Genomic DNA, 20,411 nt, shown 5'->3' with positions numbered 1-20,411 from the left:
CTGAAGCGCCTGCTCCTTGTGGACAGCATTCCAAAGGTCCATCCAACTGCCAGGGCTGCTAGTGGCTTTGACTGCACTGGTGTGCACTACTGTAAGTGTGCACAATCTATTTACACTTTTTCTGCAGAGAAAATGCTAGGAGGGTCGCAGGCAGTAAGGAGCAAGAGTGAGGAGAGAGACCAGAACAACGACTCTCACAGGCACACACCCACTCACCAGCACATGAGTAGGCTGGGTGGCCCAAAATCTAGAGAGGCTGCTCAGTGGCTGGGCTCCCCATCAGCAGGGTCATCAGGTAGAAGCCCTGGGGGTGGGAATTGAGGCAGTGGGAGAAGCAGGAGGTGGTAATTGTCTTCTAGAGTCCCATCCATAGTCCTATGGCTCCTGTAGGTCTTTGAAGTGTTTGAAGATTGCTTATCTATCTGAATTTTATCTCTGTATGACTTTGAAAGCATACCTAATATGCCCATAAGTTTGACTATTATAGATGACTATTAATCTGTATTTCTTAATTATACATTACATTTTAAATGAGCTGCATAAACATAATACCCTAAACAAGAGTAGAAATATACATACAGTATAACAAAATTAACTTTAAATTTGTATCAATAAACTAAAATCCATACCAATGCAAAATATGTAAGATTAATAGTTGTTTTTGGATTAAAGTAGATTTAATAATCTATCCTTTTTTCCCATCATTTCTATATCATAGCCCCCTTTCTTCTTTTAGAAAGAGATTGACTATGACCAATAACAATTTGGAACCAAACTCCTAAACAAAGACAAACATCCATAATCCATTTTTTGAGAATGTGGGTGTAGTGTTCTAGGCTACTTCCTGCTGATTGGGGATGAGCAAGTAAGTGTGTCCAATAGCCATGAAGAGATGGTTAGGGAGGGCAGGTGAGGAAAACTTCCAGGCAGTGCTGGAACAAAGAAGTCCTGACCCAGGCTACCACAAAGTGAGGGCAGAGGAGACAGCTGTGATGTGGTCACACACAGGGTTCATCCCTGAGGACTGTGTGGTCATGCCTGTTTGGTAGTGACAGCTATTCTAGGAGCATCACATGGGGCCAGGCAAGCACGGCCAGACCACAGATCCCTCGCATGGTCACAGCAGCAGCAGGGAGAGCCAGGATGGTCATTTTGTTTTGCAGTAGAGAGGCAGCAACAAGCAGCCATCGGGGTGGGGCAGGGCCAGCCACAGAGAACTGAAGGGTTAGATCCAGAGTTGCTGATGTGGTCAGGTCACATCTAACTGATGGGTCCAAAGTCTCACGACCATTTGCCCCTGCTTGGCCACACTGAACAGTTTCTGAGGAGACAGGCTGGAAATGGAGCCCGTTCTAGCTTCGTGAGGGTTGGAGTCTTTCTCACCACCCAAAGCCACTTAGATTCTCTCTATACACTCACACCTGTATGGGCACATTGGGAAGTGATGTGGGTGAAAAGGCCTTAACAAGGTATGCAGTGGTATCCACTTACCATTTGCTGGCTGCATGTCTCAGACGTACAGCGAGGGAGAGGAATCAGTAACCTACTCTCTGCCCCCACCTCCCCCACCCCACCCCCACCCCCACCCCCACCCCTGCCACTCCTGCTCTCCTTACTTGCTTCACTTCTCAGGATGTCATTAGCTGGGTTCCAGATACCTGAGCAGACCTAAAACAGGTTTGGGCCATGATATAGTTCTGATGTCCATTCGCCATGTGACCTGTCCTTTTCAGGAACTCAGTTTCCCCATCTGCCTCACAGGGTTGTCCAGCTCACATGAGATAAGGACTATGAAGCTCTTTGCGAACTGTTGAGATACTGCACAAACATGAGAAGCTATTTCTTTGCTGGTAGCCCCTCTTGCTTGGCCAGATGGCAGCATTGCAGAGCATAAACTCCAGCCAACCAAATTATACTCCTCTAGGGCATGTGACTGTGACCCTGTTCCAGCCACGACCACAGTAATGACCTGGAAAACATGGTGGCCAGGCAACCACTGGCGCGGCTCAGTTGTGGTCAGGTTTCCTGTCATCTGCTGCTAAGGAACACAGCTGTCCTGTCGTTCCAGCCCATCCCTTTCATCGTCCAGGCAGCCCAGCCACAGAGCCTCACATCTGCTGTCTTGAGGGCAGCAGTGTGACCCTGGCTTAAACATCAAGGTCAGCTAGGGTGTAGTTGATCACGTGGCAGAAACGCACGCAGAGAAAAGTCTTCTGCTTGGCTCTCCAGAGGCTCTTCCCACTCTGTGCCTTAGTCTGTATACTTTTCTTGTTCCCCTGTCTAATTCTGTCCTTGGCCATGACCTTCCTGTTGTATGTCTAGAGGTATATCATTCCTGAGGCCTAGTGTGGTGCTCTTTCTCTCTTTCTCTGTGCCCTCTCCCTTACCCCAAATCCCAAACACTCCAGCAGGCAGAAGCCAGGACTCAGTGGGGTGGTCAAGGGGGTTTCCTCCTCAAACACACTGGGTTTGAGGTTCCCCAGTTCCTGATTACAGCAACTGTTGTTGGTGAGTTTGATAAACCAACCTTACCTTGTCTGGGTTTCTTTACCTAAAAGGAACGAGCATGTTTGTAGCTACACCCCAAGAGCTGTTGCATGCTTCAGTAAGAGAGCTGTGTGGAGCAGTCCCTAACACACAGCAGTCACTTAAGTGACAGGTCGGATGTTTATTACATTGTCTCCCATGACAACAGTTCTCACTCCTGCCCACAAGGAAGGATCTTGACGTTATAGTAAATCAGCAACCCTCCTCATTTTAGTGTTAACTGGGATATTGGTGTTCAAAGTTTGGAACCAAGTTTGGAAAACAAGCCCTTGGCCTGGCATTCATCACCTCCCAGCCTGGCTCCCTGGCTTCCCTGTGCCTCAACCTTAGTTCTCCCCAAGCAGATCTGCATCCTCTCCCTGGGTATCACCAGTGCTGTCCTGGTTGGGCCTCCGCTTCTCTTTTGTCCTGGCCAGCGTGCTCCAGGCTCTCCTGCTCACTGGTTCTGGCACTCGATACCCTCTGAAGAAGTTCAGACTTCTCTCTGTGATGCCTTCCGTGACCACTCCAATAGCTAAGTTGTTTTCTTCCTTTGGAATCTAGTACTTTCCCTGGTCCCCTGAGATGAGGCCTGAGCTAAGTGCGGGGCCTGTGGCTAAGGCCAAGGCGAGGTCGGTGCCTCTTGGGGGTGCTCCGTTTAGTGTGGAAGACTCACAGAGATAATCACAGTTCCTTGTAAGTCATGCAGTCCAAAGGCACACATGGGATCAGGGGACAGTTAACTGTTCAACTGAAGGCCCCAGAAGAGGGGATACCTGCCCAGGTGAGGGCAAGGCATACAGAGAGTTTTCACAGCAGGTGGTGAGGCATCCACATTCTTCTAGTGTCCCTGCTACCTCACTGGCTGTGCCCCCTGAGCCCCTTCCTCTGGCCTGTCAATATTGGAGATCCCTAGGGATCGATTCTGGGAAATTTGTCTTCATATATCTATGTCACTTCCTAAACGATCTCATCCTACCTTGTGACTTTAGGGATCAGCTACATGCTGTTGAGTCCTAAATTCACATTGCTAATCCTGACCTCTGCTTGAGCTCCAGACTGAACTATCCCATTGCCATTTACACTTTCTACTGGGATAGTTCAGACTCTTGCCTTCCCTCCTGGAGACTGCTGTCCACCTTCCTTCCTGTTCCAGCAAGTGAGCAGCATCCACATAGACCAAAGCCAGAATCATCCTTAGCTCCTCCAGCCCCTTCTTGCCACATCCAACCCACAAGCAATCCTGCGAGTAGCCGATAAGAACCTTTACAAGTCAGATTACGTTACCTTCGCTGCTCAAACCCTCTGATGGCTTCTTCATTGTGCTTACAGTCCTGGCTGCACAGTGTGCTCCGTAAGAGGCTGCCCGTCTACCCTTTGCCTTCATTCAGAACTCAACTCCTCTCAATGAGCTCTCCTGGAATGCTCATGCCAGCCCTGCAGACAGGACACTTACTCTCTTACTTCAGTCACTGTTGGCATGTCACCTCCTGAAACTCACAGTTCTGGTCCTGATGGAGCCACAGAGACTGAGCTTAATCTCTTTCTGCACACAGTGAGGCTGCCAGAAACACATGAGAATAGGTGTATGAAATAAGTGTTTGGGGCTTTGGAGGAGAGGTGTGGCCTTCCACTGTGAGCCCCAAGAAAAGGAGGGAAGTGAAGCAATCCTGTTGCTGTCCTTCTTCTGGTCTGGAGGCAGCTGTCTGGAGCATGCAGCAAGGACAGGATGCCACACAGACACTGGTAACCCCAAGGAAAGTAACTGGTTAAGTCAGGAATGAGCCCCAGAAATCTGTCCCAGGATGTTCTAAGTGGAGTCCTAGGCCATGTGTGTGTGTGTGTGTGTGTGTGTGTGTGTGTGTGTGTGTGTGTGTAGGGTTCATCTACAATGCTAGGAAAGAATGACCCAGAATGGCTAAGGTGATCTTCTGGAGCTCACACAGGACAGAGTTCCAGCCGTGAACATCTAGAGTCCAGAAGCCTTGCTGGTTACTGGGAATGTTCAGTGGAGACGGCAAAGATGTCTTCCTCTACAGGTAGTAATGGCACAGCCCATCTGACCGTAAACAACAAGATCTTAAGTATCAAAATAACCCACAAAGACTGATTGCAGCACGAAGCCCAGAGTTTTGAGCCAGAATAAATACATCTGTCATGGTACCACAGTGCCCAGCATCCACTTAAGAAACCACTGCAGCAGTGCACACGGGGAGGGAAGGAGACAAGCGTCCACTAGAACCCAAGTCTTCATGGTGAGAGAACCAGCAGGAAGTGGATAACAAAACAGTTATTATAACGGTGCACAGAAATTTAAGGAAAACATTACCTTAATGAGAGAACTAGAAGTCCTTAAAAAGAACAACTGTAACTCCTAAAGAGACAAAAATCCAAGCCGAGCTTGATGGTACACATCTGTGATCTCAGCTCAGAGAGGCTGAGGCAGGAGGATGGAAGCCGACCTAAGCTACATAGTGAAACCCTATCTTAAAAAATCAAGAGGCAGCAAGCAAACAAAACAAAATCTTGTTTCTGATGTGAACTTCTCACTGACTGGGATTAATATCAAACATGATCCCGAAGAAAACAGCGGTGAACGGAAGACAGCATGAGCTATGCAAAATCAAACAGAGGAACAGGACAGGGGAAAGGCATGAAACATACCAGGAGGCCTAACACATGTTCATGTGGGGTCCCGGGATAAAGGAGAAAAGGAAACTACAGAAAAACAAAAACTGGTAGCTGAAGCTTCCCAAATTTGGTCAAACATAGCAAAAGCTCACAATCCAAGAAGCTAAAACAAAAGAAAAAAAAAAAAAAAACAACCCAAACTCCAAACGGGACACACATCCCACCCCCTCACACACATCCTGCCCCATGACTTACATCAGGGTACAAATAACCAGTAGTGATGAGAACAACTTGGACGCAGCCAAGAGAAAACACATCCTTCACACCCTTATGAGAAGTGGTGTGAGTCCAAAGACAGTGAGCTGACAATATTCCTCCCTAGCCTGGGCGGTGGTGGCGCACGCCTTCAATCCCAGCACTCAGGAGGCAGATGCAGGTGGATCTCTGTGAGTTCGAGGCCAGCCTGGTCTACAGAGCTGTCACATAGAGAAACCGTGTCTCAAAAAACAAAAACAAAAAAAGGAAGGAAGGAAAGGGAAAAAAAAAAAGCGAAAGCCCTTCCCTGGTCCTCCCACCCTCCCCTCTGCCCACCTTCCCGTGCTCCTGTGTTCTTACCTTGCTGTAAGGTTAGCTTGCTCACGGCCCTCTCTTCTCTGAAATGTGAGCCCTGGAGACAGAAGTGTTATTTTGAGTTGCTTTGTTCCTAGTGCCTAGAATAGGTGTTCAAAAAATACTCCACAAAGAAATAATGCTATCCAGGAAGAAGGGAAGAATGGGGTGGAGGAGACACAACAAATTAAAACAAACTAGAGCTGTGTAATTGGAATTCAGGTGAGCGGTTGAGGGGGCCGGGAGTGCTGTGTGATAGTCAGGCAATCCTGGCGGTTAAAGGACACGCCACAGGACTTGAACTTCTATGGGCAGAGATTCTTTTTGCATTCTAGAAGTTACCCTGCCACCTCTTAAGATTCAAAGGGGTGAGTTTGAAATCAAGGAAAAGTAAGAGCTGAGGTGGGTTCCAGAAGTGAGATGGCCAGATCTGGAAAGGTCTTGCAAGAATTGGTGACCGGTAGATACGGGGAGAAGTTTTGACTTGATGGGTGGCTGGATAAGGAGTACAGGAAACAGCGAGCAAGAGGAAAAGGCCGCTGAGTTCAGTAGCTGTGCTGTGGGACGAAGCAGTGGCCTGAAACAGCAATCATCACGTCACCATTCCTGGTGATCATGAGTCAAGGGTAGAGACTGGAGACTTGGCTTAGCAGTTAGGACCACTCGTCACTCTTGCAGAGAACCCAGGTCCCATTCCTAGCACCTACCTGGTGGCTCACAACTCTATTAACTTCTGACCCAGCAGGTGCCAGGCACACACATGGTGCACAAACATACAAGCAAATGAAATACTCACACACAGAAAATAGTAAATAAATAAATCTAAAAACTTCAACATGATAAACTTAAAAAAAAATCTAGGAGTAATTCTAGCACTCAGGATGCCAAGATAGGTGATCTCTGTAAGTTAGAGATTAGTCTGGTCTACACATCGAGTTCCAGGTCAGCCGGGTTATAGTGAGACCTTGTCTCAAAATAAAATAAAATAAAATAAAAGAGAGAGAGAGAGAAAATCAGAGAGTAACTGATGTGTCTTTGGCTCCAGTTTACAGACTGTCCAGGGCTTCAGTCCTCTCAAGGCCTTCCTGAGGAAGATCCTCCTCCAAGTTCGCTAACAATGTTGACAGGCCTCAGGTCCTGCCTTGTGGGTGGCTGGTGAAATCAAGTCATTTCTATCCTTCTCTATAGGGCAGCTTACTTACATGCCTGGTGACTTCTTTCAGAGTGAGAGAAAGAACCCAAGACAGAAGCCACTGTCCTTTTTTAACTTAATGTTGAAAGTGACACACCATCCTTTCTGCCCTTCTGTCAGAAACAGGTCACTAAATGTGGCTACACTCGAGGGGTAGAGGTAATTGGGAGTTGCACAAACTCTTGAATACTGGGAGGTGACCCACTGGGACCACATTAGAGACCACAGACCACAGGTATATGTAGATTTTTAGGAGTCCTGGACTCCTTGTTGAAAACACTTGATTCAGATGGTCGTGTGGCTCAATCAGAGGAGAGATCTCTCTGTGGAATGTAGCTTGACACCTTTGTGTGAATCTAAGTCAGTTGCTCAGGACCCTCTCCAACTCAGTTTGAAGCTTCTAGAGGTCTGCGGTGAAGGGCAGATGTTTTAAATCCCAGGACTTCCTCAAATAGAAGGTGTCCCCCACATAATTATTGGTTGAAAGGCTCCATAAGGCAGATGGTCACATGACTGAAAAGTCACCTCTCCATTTGACAACACTTGCTGTACCACAACCATTGGAGAGGCTGAGAGAGGTCCTTCCCTTCCCTCCCCAAGCTGCAGGTGTCTAGTCTCCCAAAAGGAGGGACTAGATGAGATTAGAGATTTTTCAAAAAAGAAAAAAAATACATAAATGTCTCTTCCTGGAAATGTAGCATATTAAAAGTAGTCAAAGTTGATCCAATCTGGCTCCTTCTGAAGAACATTATCTTGAGAAGTTGTGGACCAAGAAATTTTCAGACTTTCTTTCTTCCTTTCTATTTATTTATTTGTTGGTTGGTTGGTTGGTTTGTTTGCCAGTTTAGACATTCTGGGATTTTAATGGCAAGATCGAGTTCTTCCTTGTCCTGTGAACCTGAGAGTCCTTGGTACTGGATATTTATTTATTTATTTAAGATTTATTTACTTAGTATACAGCATGTATGACTGCAGGACAGAAGAGGACACCAGATCTCATTATAGATGGTTCTGAGCCACCATGTGGCTGCTGGGAATTGAACTCAGGACCTCTGGAAGTTCAGCCAGTGCTCTTAACCTCTGAGCCATCTCTCCAGTCCGGTACTGGATATTTCATCATCAAACTTTTTAGAGGAAAACAATTCAAATGTCCTTGAACTTTAAAAAAATGCATAATATTGTTTGACCTCCCTTAAACACACAGTGTGTGTCAAGTACTTTGCAGAACACATTCCACTGGGTGCCCTCCTTGATGGTGCATGGTTATAGAAAACATTCAGTAAATATCGTACTAATGAATGAATGAACATTTTTTTGCCCATTTTACAGATGGAGGAAGTGGGGCCTAGAGCCACCAAGAAGCTCGCCTTCAGTTATGTAGTTAAAGGCAGAGCTGAAGATGAGCAGCCCCTTGTGACTCCACAGCACACCAATACCATCCCTTTGATGGACTTCGTTGGAAACTGGAAAGAGCTAGCATAGGTCACCTTCTATACAGCAAGCGCAGTGCTATGGACCACTTTTCAGACCCATTACTGATGGCCCTGCAGGGCTTCCATGTTATGCCCATTTTTCAATGAGGTCATAGTTCAGAGAAGCTAAACACCTTCCCAAAAGCCTATTAAAGAGCTAGTGAGAGAGACTGAGCTGATATGGAGCCCAGGGATTTCCAACTCCAAAGTATTCCTATGTAAGATTCAATCCATTCAAAACCAAGCACCCAAGCTCAGAGTCTTGAATGGTCTTGAATGGCACTGGTGGGTGCCAACCAATTCGTTGGAAGAGGCTTCACTGCTCTTTTCTCTAATTCTCAACATCCCTTCACATTCTGTAGTCCACTGGGCCTGGAACAGAAAAGAATCTAACCAGGTTTGAAAGAGTGAAAAATCCAGACTTCTGAGATGCACCAGTGCTGGCACAGTGGCGAGCCACTGTCCCCAACCTCATCTGCAGCACGTGGCTCAGGCCAGGTCCGAAGTTACACTGCTGGTGTCACCACAGTCTCTTAAAGGCCTCATCACTCATATCCACTTGTCATTTATTATTAAGCAGATCTGTAATACATGCAGCATTTTCTACTGATTTCCATTCCTTCCTTTTCATGACCACGGAAAGAAAAATAGTACAAGAGTGATTTTTCCCAGCTCCTCATCCTGATTACCCTTCACTGAGACATAAGTTCATCTTGAATCATTCCCAAAAATGGCCATCCAGACTTTGATTTCATTAATATAGATGAAGCTACAGTTTGATAATTATCATTTAACTAATGCATATTCTATATGGATGAGCAAATGGATTCTCATCTTTCCCTCTTGGAGTCTGTAGAGGAAGAGGAATCTACACCATATCTGTTTCTTTTTTGCCCTCTTCTGCATCATTTATTTATTTAGTTTTCTGAGACTCCAGGGTTGTGTCAATTTTGTTAGAAATTTTCTAATGTTAACACTTTTCTAGAGATAATGGGAACCACTCCTGCCCCTAAGAATCTGTGATCCATGTCTTTGAGTCTGAATCTCATTAGGAAGGATCTGAAGGATGCAAAGTTCCCCAGGTGAACGGTGTGAGGAGAGAGCAAGATGCACACAGCAGTTGGCCTGACGGAGGGACTTGTAAGGAATTCAGAGGTTAGGGCGCTGGATGACAAAGCCGCACCTGTGGCCAGTCAGTGCTGAATTCAAGCATAGGTGTCCAACAATTGGTGCTGGAGTGAGCCTTGAGCACAGGGTTGGCCTGTGGTGCTGATCTGTGAAGTCGCTGCACAGGGTCCCACACTGAGGTAGCTTTCTAGCCTGGTCTTATGCTATCACAATTTGGAAACTATTAATGCTTTTTGAGCAGAGACACACACACTCATCTTATACTGGAGGCACATGTGATCAGTCCTCTTTGGGTGTGAAAGCCAACATTTTCACTGTCTAGGTAGGCAGTACTGAGGACCCACAATCCTTTCTGAGACTCAAATTCTGCTGCCTTCTTAGACTGTCTTCTTCACAGGATCTAATGGAATTGTGAATCTTTGGGTGCATTGTATAGTTACTAATTCTCTCTCTCTCTCTCTCTCTCTCTCTCTCTCTCTCTCTCTCTCTCTCTCTCTGTGTGTGTGTGTGTGTGTGTGTGTGTGTGTGTGTGTGTGTGTGTGTGTGTAGCATGCATAGAGGGTCCTAGGAGCAGGAAAAAGGGGTGGTGACTGGCACCCCCCAATGTCATATTTTCCAAAATAAACCTCTTCTCCCCTCCCCCTCCTCCCTCATCTCTCACTCTCTGCACACACACACACACACACACACACACACACACACACACACACACACTCCAAGAGGTTATGTCAGACTCACCCAGGGAGGGTGATTAATGTTTCCCAAATATACTTGCCCACATTCTGCTGAGAGATTCTAACAGCAGGTGAGGCCTGGAGGGTGAGCTGCTTTTGAACCTTACAAGACACCCGTGTATGCTCCAGGTCAGGAGAGGTGGCCTTGGGTGTCCAGAGATGTAGCCAAGAAGGAACTTAACAGAGGAGAGTAGAACAAAGGCTGGGGGAGAAACTGATGGACTGCAGTAATCCTTAACACAGTAAAACGCCTGTTAAGGAGGATGGAGGGCGTCGTTTTATGGCACTTGGGTCGACAGAGATAGTACTGAAATGTACTATGGGAACGCATTCCATTACCAAGGTTTCCATAAAAAATTCTGCTATCCATTTGGCCCGACAAGTACACCCAGAGGAGCAAGGGCTGTGGAGGAGGGAGGTCAGGGTCAAGGCCAAGGTTGGAGACCAAGTTTGAATTTATTTTCCCCTTAATGACCCTAATACCATACTCAGTTCCTGAGAAGAAATTGTGGCCGGAGGGAGTAATTCTGAATCATGTGTGCTCTGTCCAGATTTTAGGCTTTGACATTCTTCTGATGAAAAGCCTGAAACCTATGCTACTTGAAGTGAATGCAAACCCCAGCATGAGAATTGAGCATGAATACGAAGTAAGTGATTGCAGCATCTCCTGGACCGTGTATCCCTACCTGTGAGGCATCCCCTTGACTGCCCAAGACTTGCCATCCTCAAAAATTCACAGCAAAATTCCATTCGAGTCAAATAATTTTAGTTCTGTCGAGCTCCAAAGAGAGTCTATTAATATAAGACCTTTCCGACCCACGGTAATTTCCCAGCATGCCGTTCTTCTCATTTTTAAGGTGGGAAACTTAGAAGCAGCTGAGCCTCTCCATCCATTTTGACATGAACTAATTAGTTAGCCTCAGGAGATGAACTAATTGAAATTCTATGAATATGAGTTAGCCATGTCGACATGCTTGAGCCACTAAGATAAACAGTACATTTAACAGCGCTTGTGCCCCACCCCCACAAACGAATTTAAGGAGCCAGAGGAAACACCCCTAAAATTACTACTGGGTTTTTGGGGATTATCTGGATTCTTTTAATTTTCTTAAGCCTTTTCCACGTTCCCATCTCGTACATAGTGAGCATGCATAATTTTGATAATCCAAGAAGCACAGTGCCAAGAGCAGGCATGGTAGTGCACACCTGTAACTCCAGGAGTCCAGAGGGGAAGGCAGAGGGATCATGAGTTCAAGGCCACCCTCAGCTACATATCAAGTTGGCAGCCAGCCTAGGCTAACAAAATAAAATCTTATCAATAACAACAAAGCCGTAGTGCTGTTATTTTTTGTGGGTTTTGCGGATTTATAAAAGGTGATTTGCATATTTAAGCTAAGGTGAAGGAGGGTTAAAATTCCCTTCTGTGGATTTGCATAGGCCAGATGCGTGATTGCACAACCATTGGGCTAGTTGGAGGCAAGCAGAGATAAGCATCCGAAGTGGGTCACAGTTCAGCTCTGACTCGGAATCCTTACCTTCCAAGCTCTCTCCAGGGGTGTTTGAAAATATCCCCAGCCTGGTGGATGAGGAGGTGAAGGTGGCCGTGATCAGAGACACGCTGCGTCTCATGGACCCTCTGAAGAAGAAAAAGGAGACACAGTAAGTCTTTATTATGTCACTCATTTCTGCTGATTTTTTCCATTTCTCTTTGTGTCCTAAGCAGGTGAAGTAACTTCTTGAGATCTAGATGAATAAATCATGTTTTTATTTCATAAATAGTCCCAAGCAACCAGCAACTCAAAATCAGGAGTGGTTGGGAATACAGCGCAGTGGTAGAACATGTGCCTAGCATGTGTGAGACCCTAAGTTCCATTCCCAGCACTACATTCAGTCAACAAACCAACCAATCAATACACTAATAGAATCAGGAATTACACCACAGTTGAGATTCAGTGATAAATCTCCCGTGGTTATCCAAACCTAGAGGTAGCCAACTAAGCTTCCACTTCCCTCAGAGATAGGATCTGTACTTCCCGTGACTGTGAAATCTCTATGCACAGGAAGAGCGTTCCAGCATATGGGGAGGCCACAGCAGCTGTAATGGAGAGAGCTGCCTCTGTTTCCCTCAGTGGTTTATACTCTTGTGGTGGAAGCTTTTGAGTTCTGTGTTTGCAGAGCAGATACCATGGACTTCTGACACCTCTAGCACATGTCCACATGAAATTTCTGCCCCTCCCACCCTCTTGGCCACCCATGGGGACACCAAGGGGGGAGATGTATGTCCCTACCTTACCCTTCATGCAATCGTCCTAGATATGAAGAACATTTCACTTGGCCACTTTGCTCCGTTTGTCCCCCACCACGCAGTTCAGGCTCCCACAAAATTGGTGTTGACTGATTGTTGTCAGGCCTGGCTTTAGACAGGAACGTGAAGCAGGCATTTCAAGTACTTCTTCTCAGAGCCGTGATGCGCCAGACTGACCCCGAAGCTCCCAGCCGTGTCAGCACTTACCAGCCATGGCTGGAGACAGGGAGGAATGCTGCCTTCCCCAGCCAGTGAGACTCCTCATCAGTGGGGCTCAAGCTCTTGTTTGATTCACTGCACAGCAATGCTTCTCACCCTGAGAGCATGTGAGAACAGAGCAGCTTTGGGAATGCCAGTACAAGGGCCCCACCTTCCGCAATGCCAGATTTTATGACTATGGCTTGGAGATTTGTCCATAAACATTTGTAGGTTCCCCAGGTGCTGCATCTTGGCAGGTGTGGTTGAGCAACCGAACCTTGCAGGAAGTGTCAGGCAGGCTGGGTGGTACCTGCTTCCCGGTCTCTTCTGAGAACAACTTCACCATGCTGGCAGCATCCCACAAACATTCACCTGGGGTTTGCATAGGACAGTTCTGCAGATGTGGCTGCCATGGACTCCTGCTTTAGAGATGATGTCCCTGGGCCGCCAAGTCCTCTGAGCATCTCAGGCCCAACAGCAGGCAAATGATATGGCCACTGGCTGAGTATATGCAGCAACTCTCACTGCTTACTCTCAGAAAAAACACTGGTTGGAGTTGCAATTTAGTTAGATTAATTGCAATAAAGCACACTCCTTAAAAATCTATTCTGTAATGGTTATTGATCTCAGTGGTCAAGATGAGATTCCCAAGATACTTTGGGCTCTGTGCAGGGAGAAGTGGGGGGCTTTCTATAGTGTGGGGGTGCAGATTATTTTAGGATGACCTTGACACATTGGTATTCTGACTTCTTCACTGGGAACAAGAAGTCAAAAATCCATTGTATGGCCTAAGCATACTTTTAAATTTTAAGTTAATTTTTTTCTTTTGAAAATATCCTATATGACTGTATTACATTATTTTCATCCCTTTTCCAACTCGTCATAAGTCCTTTCTATAACTCCATCTCAATATTCATGACCTCCTCTTCAGTAATATATATATACATAGAAAATCTACCAAGTGTATTAGTGTTGCTGTGAGGTGTGCATGTCTAGGGCTGAGACTGGATAGCCCATCAGAGGCCTCCTCTGTGGTTCTGCCCTGAATGCACCGTCTCCTCTGAGCTCAGAGTCAGGGCTGGTTAGTGCTCACAAGGGAGGCCTGAGCATTCCCTCACCTCTGCCACCTAACACAGAGGACTCAGAGGTTCCACCCTTCACACTAAAACAGCACAGAGACAGAGACCTCTTTTACCCTGTCCTTGTTTCGAGGTACCAATACAATCCGTATGAGCTGAAGATCTGAAATTTAATTGCAGTGGAGCCTGGGACCATTGACTTGGAAGGATGAAAGAGGCATTTTATAACTTATCAAGTCATAAGTAGCAGCATCTCATTTTTAATTTAAAAAGCATTGACTTTGTATCGATATCCAGGAACAGAATTTCAGGACTCCAGCTTCCGTGTTAATCGAGAAGTCCTTTCATCCCCCTCTTTATCAGCAGCAAAAGGAGGTGTGTGAATAGCTAAATGCCATTTACTAATTTTTCCCCTTAATTTTACTTTATTTTATTTTATTTTTAGCCAGCAATAATCATCCATGAGAGCACATTGCAATCTGCAAGGTGCATTAATATATAAGCAATTACTATGTGGTAACTTTACCAGGTTCGAGGCTGAATTACTTTTCAGTTCCTATGTCTCAAGATAACTGGACAAAGTACAGGGTAGGGGCCAAAGAAAATATGCAAGGCTGTGGGGCCAAAAACCATGCATGCCGTTCGGAGACCATGCCATTCCAACTGTATTGAGTGATATCACAGTAGAATTCCAGGCTGGAACTGGCCTGTAGAAGCTGAGTTTTCAGTTTCTTTTTGCTGTTGTCTCTTGTTTGAGTTAGGTCTCACTATGAAGTCCACACAGGCCTTGAACTCACAATCCTCCAGTCTCTGCCTCCCTAGAGGCAGAGGGATTATAGGTGTGTGTGTGTGTGTCTCCATGCCTGGTTCTAGAGCATGTGGCTGGTCCTTATTAGCTCCTGCTTTGGGTGTTTGTCATCAAGACAGATGGAGTGGAGTTCCCTTGATCCACACAATCTTAATTAAGAAGCAGATGTCTTGAGCCCCTCAGCCCCAAGACTTCTCTGAAACCGTGCAGAAGAATCATTAGAAAGGCTCCAACATGTGCCTGTACACCCTACGCCCCCACACACCCTGCACCCCCATGCACCCTGCACCCCCATGCACCCTGTACCCCCATGCACCCTGCACCCCCATACACCCTGCACCCCCATGCACCCTGTACCCCCGTATACCCTGCACTCCCATGCACCCTGCGCCCCCGTATACCCTGCACCCCCATGCACTCTGCACCCCCATGCACCCTGCACCCCGTACACCCTGGGTCCTGTAACTCCTGGGACCTTTCTTGGTGAGACTGACAGCAGTCATAGTTGTTCTACGGCAGAGGAGCCTGACCCTGCTGATCTCCTTCAAACATAACCAATAGCACTTTCTTTGCTGGGCATGATAAGGCTGTAATCCCAGTACATGGAGGCTGATGGGATTGCCATAAATTCAAGGAAAACCTGCACTGTCTAGTGAATACCCAGCCAGGCCTGGGCTGCAGAATGAGACACTGTCTCAAAAAAACCAAACAAACCAAGTGCTTCCTTTTGAGGCTAACAGATGACCTTCCGTTCCTCCGTGGTAAGTGCTTCAGAGAGTTGCATGGCTGTTTCGAACCTCTAGGAGTCTTTTTACATAACAGATAATAACATGTAAATAAAGCAAAGATGAGCACATCCAAATGAAACAATTTAGCGGACACGCTTTTGTTTGGTTTGGTATTGGTTTTTGAGGCAGAGTCTCCCTATGTAATCTAGCCTGCAACTTGCACACCTCTTGGCTCAGCTTCCAGGGTGCTGGAGTGGCAGGTGACGGTCACCACTGTTGATGGCAGGCTCTTTCTAATGCTCATCTCATTGGTCAATGAGGAAGTTACCAATGGACATGAAACAAACAAAAAGTAATGATTAGTTGTTATGTCCCCTTCTTGCAGAATTGTGAGCTTAAAACCCATGATGTATCATAAATCTGAGGCGGCGAGTCTACCGTGGACTGTCATTGATGTTGGAGAGGGCTGCAGTGGGGGTGAGGTGTTTCCAGGCAGCTGGATGTCACTTGGACATGTGTGTTTGGGAGTCTAGGAGAAATTACCTTTAAAGAAGGAAAACAGCTGTCACATGAGAACTAAGTCGACTGGAAAACTGTAATATCTAGCAACTATTGATTTCCATACTGGGGCTTAGTGGAAATGGGGAAGCTGATGGAAAGAGCCTGGGATCCTCATCTCTGTAGGAGTAAAATTAACATACCAAAAAATTTGAGTCACTAAATCCCCCAGTCCATCCAGCTCCTACGATTTTTGTCACTCCACAAGAAACCCATCGTTATACGCACTCCCTGCGTCCCCAGGCCTCACCGGCGGCCCTGGAAGCTGCCTGCGTGCCATGGAGTTCCAGTCCTCCGGAGAGTTTGTTTTTTAACAGAATTGCACACTGTGCAGTCTTTCGTGATTGTCCTCTTTCATCTGTATAATGTCCTGAGGTTAGCCTGCTATAGATGTGTTAGACCTTGATAACTGAGTACCCTTCTGCTGTTATATAGATTAGATACACTGCAGTTTAATACCTGTTTGTCAGGTGATGGATTAACCCTCCACCCCCAGTGTGTGATGAAAGGATTAAGTTCTGATTTGGGTCGTTTATATTAGATTTCACTCATAGAGAGAGAGTTTTTCTGCCTCAAGAAGCCATTAGAAGCTCTGGTGTTGCCAGGCTGTGGTGGTGCATGCCTTTAATCTCAGCACTCGGGAGGCAGAGCCAGGTGGATCTCTGTGAGTTCAAGGCCAGCCTGGTCTACAGAGTGAGATCCAGGACAGGCACCAAAACTACATAGAGAAACCCTGTCTCAAAAGAAAAAGGGAAAAATAAAAGAAACTCTGGTGTCACCTGACCCCCCACTTTATTGGTCACTTATTCAAGAACCCCGTCACATGTGGCTGAAGGACGGTGATGTGTCAGGCAGTGAACTTGGCCTCAGCCAGGACTGGGTGAGGTCCTTAATCTCAGGTTCTGAGCTCAGCCAAGTCACTTCCCTGAGAAATCCAACAGCATTTGGCAAAAGCTGGTTCCCAGGTCACCAAGCGGTCAATCAGGCTACACTTTCTTTTTTTTTTTTAAATTTATTTATTATATTTCATGTGCATTGGTGTTTTGCCTGCACTGGAGTTACAGACCGTTGTAAGCTGCCATGTAGGTGCTGGGAATTGAACCCTGGTCCTCTGGAAGAACAATCAGTGCTCTTAACCGCTGAGCCATCTCTCCAGCCCCCAGGCTACACTTTCAAACTGTGCTGATGGTTGACAGCAGCTCCTAAGCTTCTGAGGCAGTTGATGCAAGTGATGGATAAAGTCATCCTTCGTCTGTACCTCCCCCTGCACACCTCCCACCTGGAAACTAAACTGGAGAAGGTACATGAGTTGTCTGTCCCAGATCACAAGGCTCATCAGTGGCAGAGTGAAAAGGACCAGTCTCTCCTCATCTTGAGACCGGTTTCTGCCACACATTGAAAACCCAGCTTCAACGAGAAAGGGAAACATAAGGAAAGCCAACAGAAACTCCCTGTAGGTATCTGGGTAGCTCAAGTCTTCATTTTGAAAACCTTGTATCTGATGTGGAGGAATGGACGGCTTTCCCAGGTGTTTTCAGATGAGGTCCCAGACTGGGGAAGGCCCATCTAACCCGAGGGGCCACTTTACTGCTTGCTCTTTCCCAAACATTGATCTTTCCAGTAGCTGGACTCTTCTTGGGATTCATAACCCTTTGGGACCCCAGAATTTATAAAGTGTGGCAGAGAGGATGGTGTGGAGGAACCTGGGGGGGGATTTTATGGAGATCACGGTGTCTCCTAGTGCCTAGGAGCTGGGTTATAGACTGCTCACCTCTGACTCAGCTACGGCTGTTTGGAACATGACTTACGGAAGCCCAGAAGGCCCTTTTCCCACATTAACTTTTCACAGTCTGCTCCCGTTTTATTTACCCTTTATCACCATAAGAACCCCACTTGCTGTAAGGATGGAGTAAGGAGCCTGAGCAGCATCAGTGCCCATTGGAGATGCCCACTCGAGGTTTTACTTACCTTGACAAGCATCTTTCCTGAATCCTTTGCCATTAGAACCAACAGGTGAAACTCCAGAGCAGGTGGATTCTAATGGAACCTAGGACAAAGGTGAGGCATTCTGAGAGAACGGGAAGAGGAACCTCTCAGACACCCGTGGTTGGACCTCTGAGTATGACCAAGGAATGTGGCTTTGTCCCGGCCTGGGGGAAAAAAGAGCACACGAATCAGAAAGCTCACAAACTCAGATTCTCCCCCCTTGAATTGGCAGTATACCTTACTGAAACCACCTCAGGAACAGGGAAGAGGTATTCATTTTTTTAAAAAGATTGATTATTTTTATTTTATGTATATGGGTACTTTTGTGATGCAGTGCCCATGGAGGCCAGAAGAGGGCATCAGATTTCCCCCAGAACTGGAGTTAGAGATGATTGTTAGCCCCCGTGTGGGTGCTCGGAATTGAACACCAGTTGTCTGGAAAAGTAGCCAGTGTTCTTAACTGCTCAGCCACCTCTCCAGGACTATGTGCTCTAGGCATGCCATCCTTAAAAAAGGCAGCACCCTTCTAGTTGGTGATCATGCATCTTGGGAAAAGACTCTTCTAGAAGAATCATCTCATTGTCCTACCAATTGGTCCATCTGTGTGTACACAGCTGATCATTGGTTAAAATTCTGAGGTTCAGCTGATGCCAAAGAATTCTTTATCCTGAACCCCATGGACCAGCATACACAGATCCCAAGGACCTCCAAAGGTCTCACATACATAAAAGAAGTCTGGGTCAAAGTAAGGTAGCTCTTTGTGGGTTCATTTACATTCCATTTGCATCAGGGGTGGATCAGAGAAGCAAGAATGCCTTTATCTTGAGTGTTTATTGAGCGCTTACTGTGTGTCAAGAGGACTCCAGAAGCAAATAAGCTCGCAGGCCGGAAGGGGAGGTAAGACCCATACATACAGATCTGGAAGGTGGAGGGGGCTAAGTACTGTGACTGCAAGGGCAAACGGCCAAGGGGAGATCACTTCCTGGAGGAAGAATCTGTAAAGCTGGCTGAGGTGTAAAGGGTGAGTAGGGATTGAAACACAAAGACAAGAGGAGGACGTCCCTGGAGGAGGAAGCAGCGGCAGGAGGCTCTGCAGGGAACCCTGAGGAGTTCGAGTAGGCTGAGAGACAGGTGCCTGAAGTGACTGGAGAGAGGGAGGCGGAAGGATGCACCATGGAAACCCAGAGACCAGAGTGGGCAGCCTGGAATGTCAAACTAAAGAAACTGGAGCTTGTTTTCAGTGTGGAATGTGTGAGGTCTTGCAGGAGCCCGGAAGTGACACAGGATCTTGTATATGTATGTGTTGTTCCTGGAGAAAGGCCAGAAATTTTATTACTTAAGGCCAAAGTGTGCTGCTATCGTTCGAGACTCCACACACGCTGCCAAAAGTTGGGGGCATTGTGGTTTGCAGCTGTGGTGGCTGTCTGGACTTCAAAGGTTGCAGGCTCGGGTGGGTTGTCAGTAAACTAGACACGTGTGCGTGATCTCCACAGGAAGACAGACAGACGAGGCTAACGACACGTGCATTGCTCTACGTGAAACATGCTGTCTTTTCCGTCTGAATATGTGGAAACAATGGGTGAGCAGTGCCCAGTAGAGGCCTCTTCTGCGTGCAGTGGGCTGAGGGGAGCCGTTTTGAGGCTGATGGAAACTCGCATTTCCTAAAGAGTGTCATTTCAGGGGGATGGTTGGGTCTCTCCACTACAGATATGCAGGTGGAATGCCCCCGTTATGGGGCAGATGGGAAACTGGATGGGCATATAGCCAGTCAGTCACCATCATGGATATGCAGCAGTGCTGACCGGTATGTGAGCCCTCCCAGAGTCATTTCAAGTAAGGACAGGTTAGCAGCCTCCTCACGCACTGCCCTAGTGAGCCCAAAGCCTCGGGTATTCTTCCAGTCGGGGTGTGAGCTGAGGAGGTGCCTGAGTGAATAACGAGCTTGCCTTGCCGTCATGAGGACCAGGGTTCAGACTCCAAGGCCCCCACGAAAAGCCAGGTGGGTATGGTAGAGCCCACCTGGGGTCCTAGCGTTTGGGAGGAGGGATCTCTGGGGAATAACTGGCTGTCTTGGCGCATGCAGCGGAGCGGCGGCTTCTCTGTGAGCCACAGCAGGGACTTGTCTCTCGGTTTATACGGGCTAAACAACAAGCAGGTGAGCCTGAGCTGAAAGAGCCTCAGCCAACCAAGAGGCCACTTCACTCTCAGTAATGCCCAAACTGGAAGGAATGGAGTACACGCTGGTGTGTAGAGAGAGGCAAGAACCCTGGCAGGCAGGATTTTCAGCACTAGTGGGACAGGGGTTTATCTCTCTCCACATATAATTGCCATGTCGTCTGCAGGAAGAGAGCCACTGAGGTCGGAATAGAGATCCACTGGCTTCTGTGCACAGATTGGGGGGGCAGGGCTCTGCAGGCAGACGCTGGGGGAAATCCTGGCTCTGCCATTTATAGCCAT

At 47.0% G+C, this 20,411-nt stretch overlaps 1 protein-coding gene and 1 long non-coding RNA gene across 3 annotated transcripts in view; one reads left to right on the top strand and one right to left on the bottom strand.

Annotated features, from left to right (window-relative positions):
* Ttll11 (tubulin tyrosine ligase like 11) overlaps window positions 1-20,411 on the top strand; it is a 233,067-nt gene that overhangs the window by 80,293 nt on the left and 132,363 nt on the right. For both annotated transcript variants that reach the window (XM_059260169.1, XM_059260167.1), the window contains exons 5-6: window positions 10,844-10,939; window positions 11,836-11,951. In XM_059260169.1, coding sequence (XP_059116152.1) covers window positions 10,844-10,939; window positions 11,836-11,951 — 212 coding nt within the window. The remainder of the gene's footprint in view (window positions 1-10,843; window positions 10,940-11,835; window positions 11,952-20,411) is intronic.
* Window positions 5,364-17,993, bottom strand: LOC131908967 (uncharacterized). The gene is made up of 4 exons (XR_009378694.1): window positions 17,937-17,993; window positions 15,954-16,088; window positions 11,828-14,878; window positions 5,364-5,824 (listed from the first exon to the last, which is right to left on the bottom strand). It is a non-coding gene; the product is annotated as an uncharacterized LOC131908967 (long non-coding RNA).

This window comes from Peromyscus eremicus, chromosome 4 (assembly GCF_949786415.1).
Source record: "Peromyscus eremicus chromosome 4, PerEre_H2_v1, whole genome shotgun sequence".
Lineage (NCBI taxonomy): Eukaryota > Metazoa > Chordata > Mammalia > Rodentia > Cricetidae > Peromyscus > Peromyscus eremicus.
Note: the sequence above shows the minus strand (reverse complement) of the source record. Positions and strands in the feature narration are given on the sequence as shown.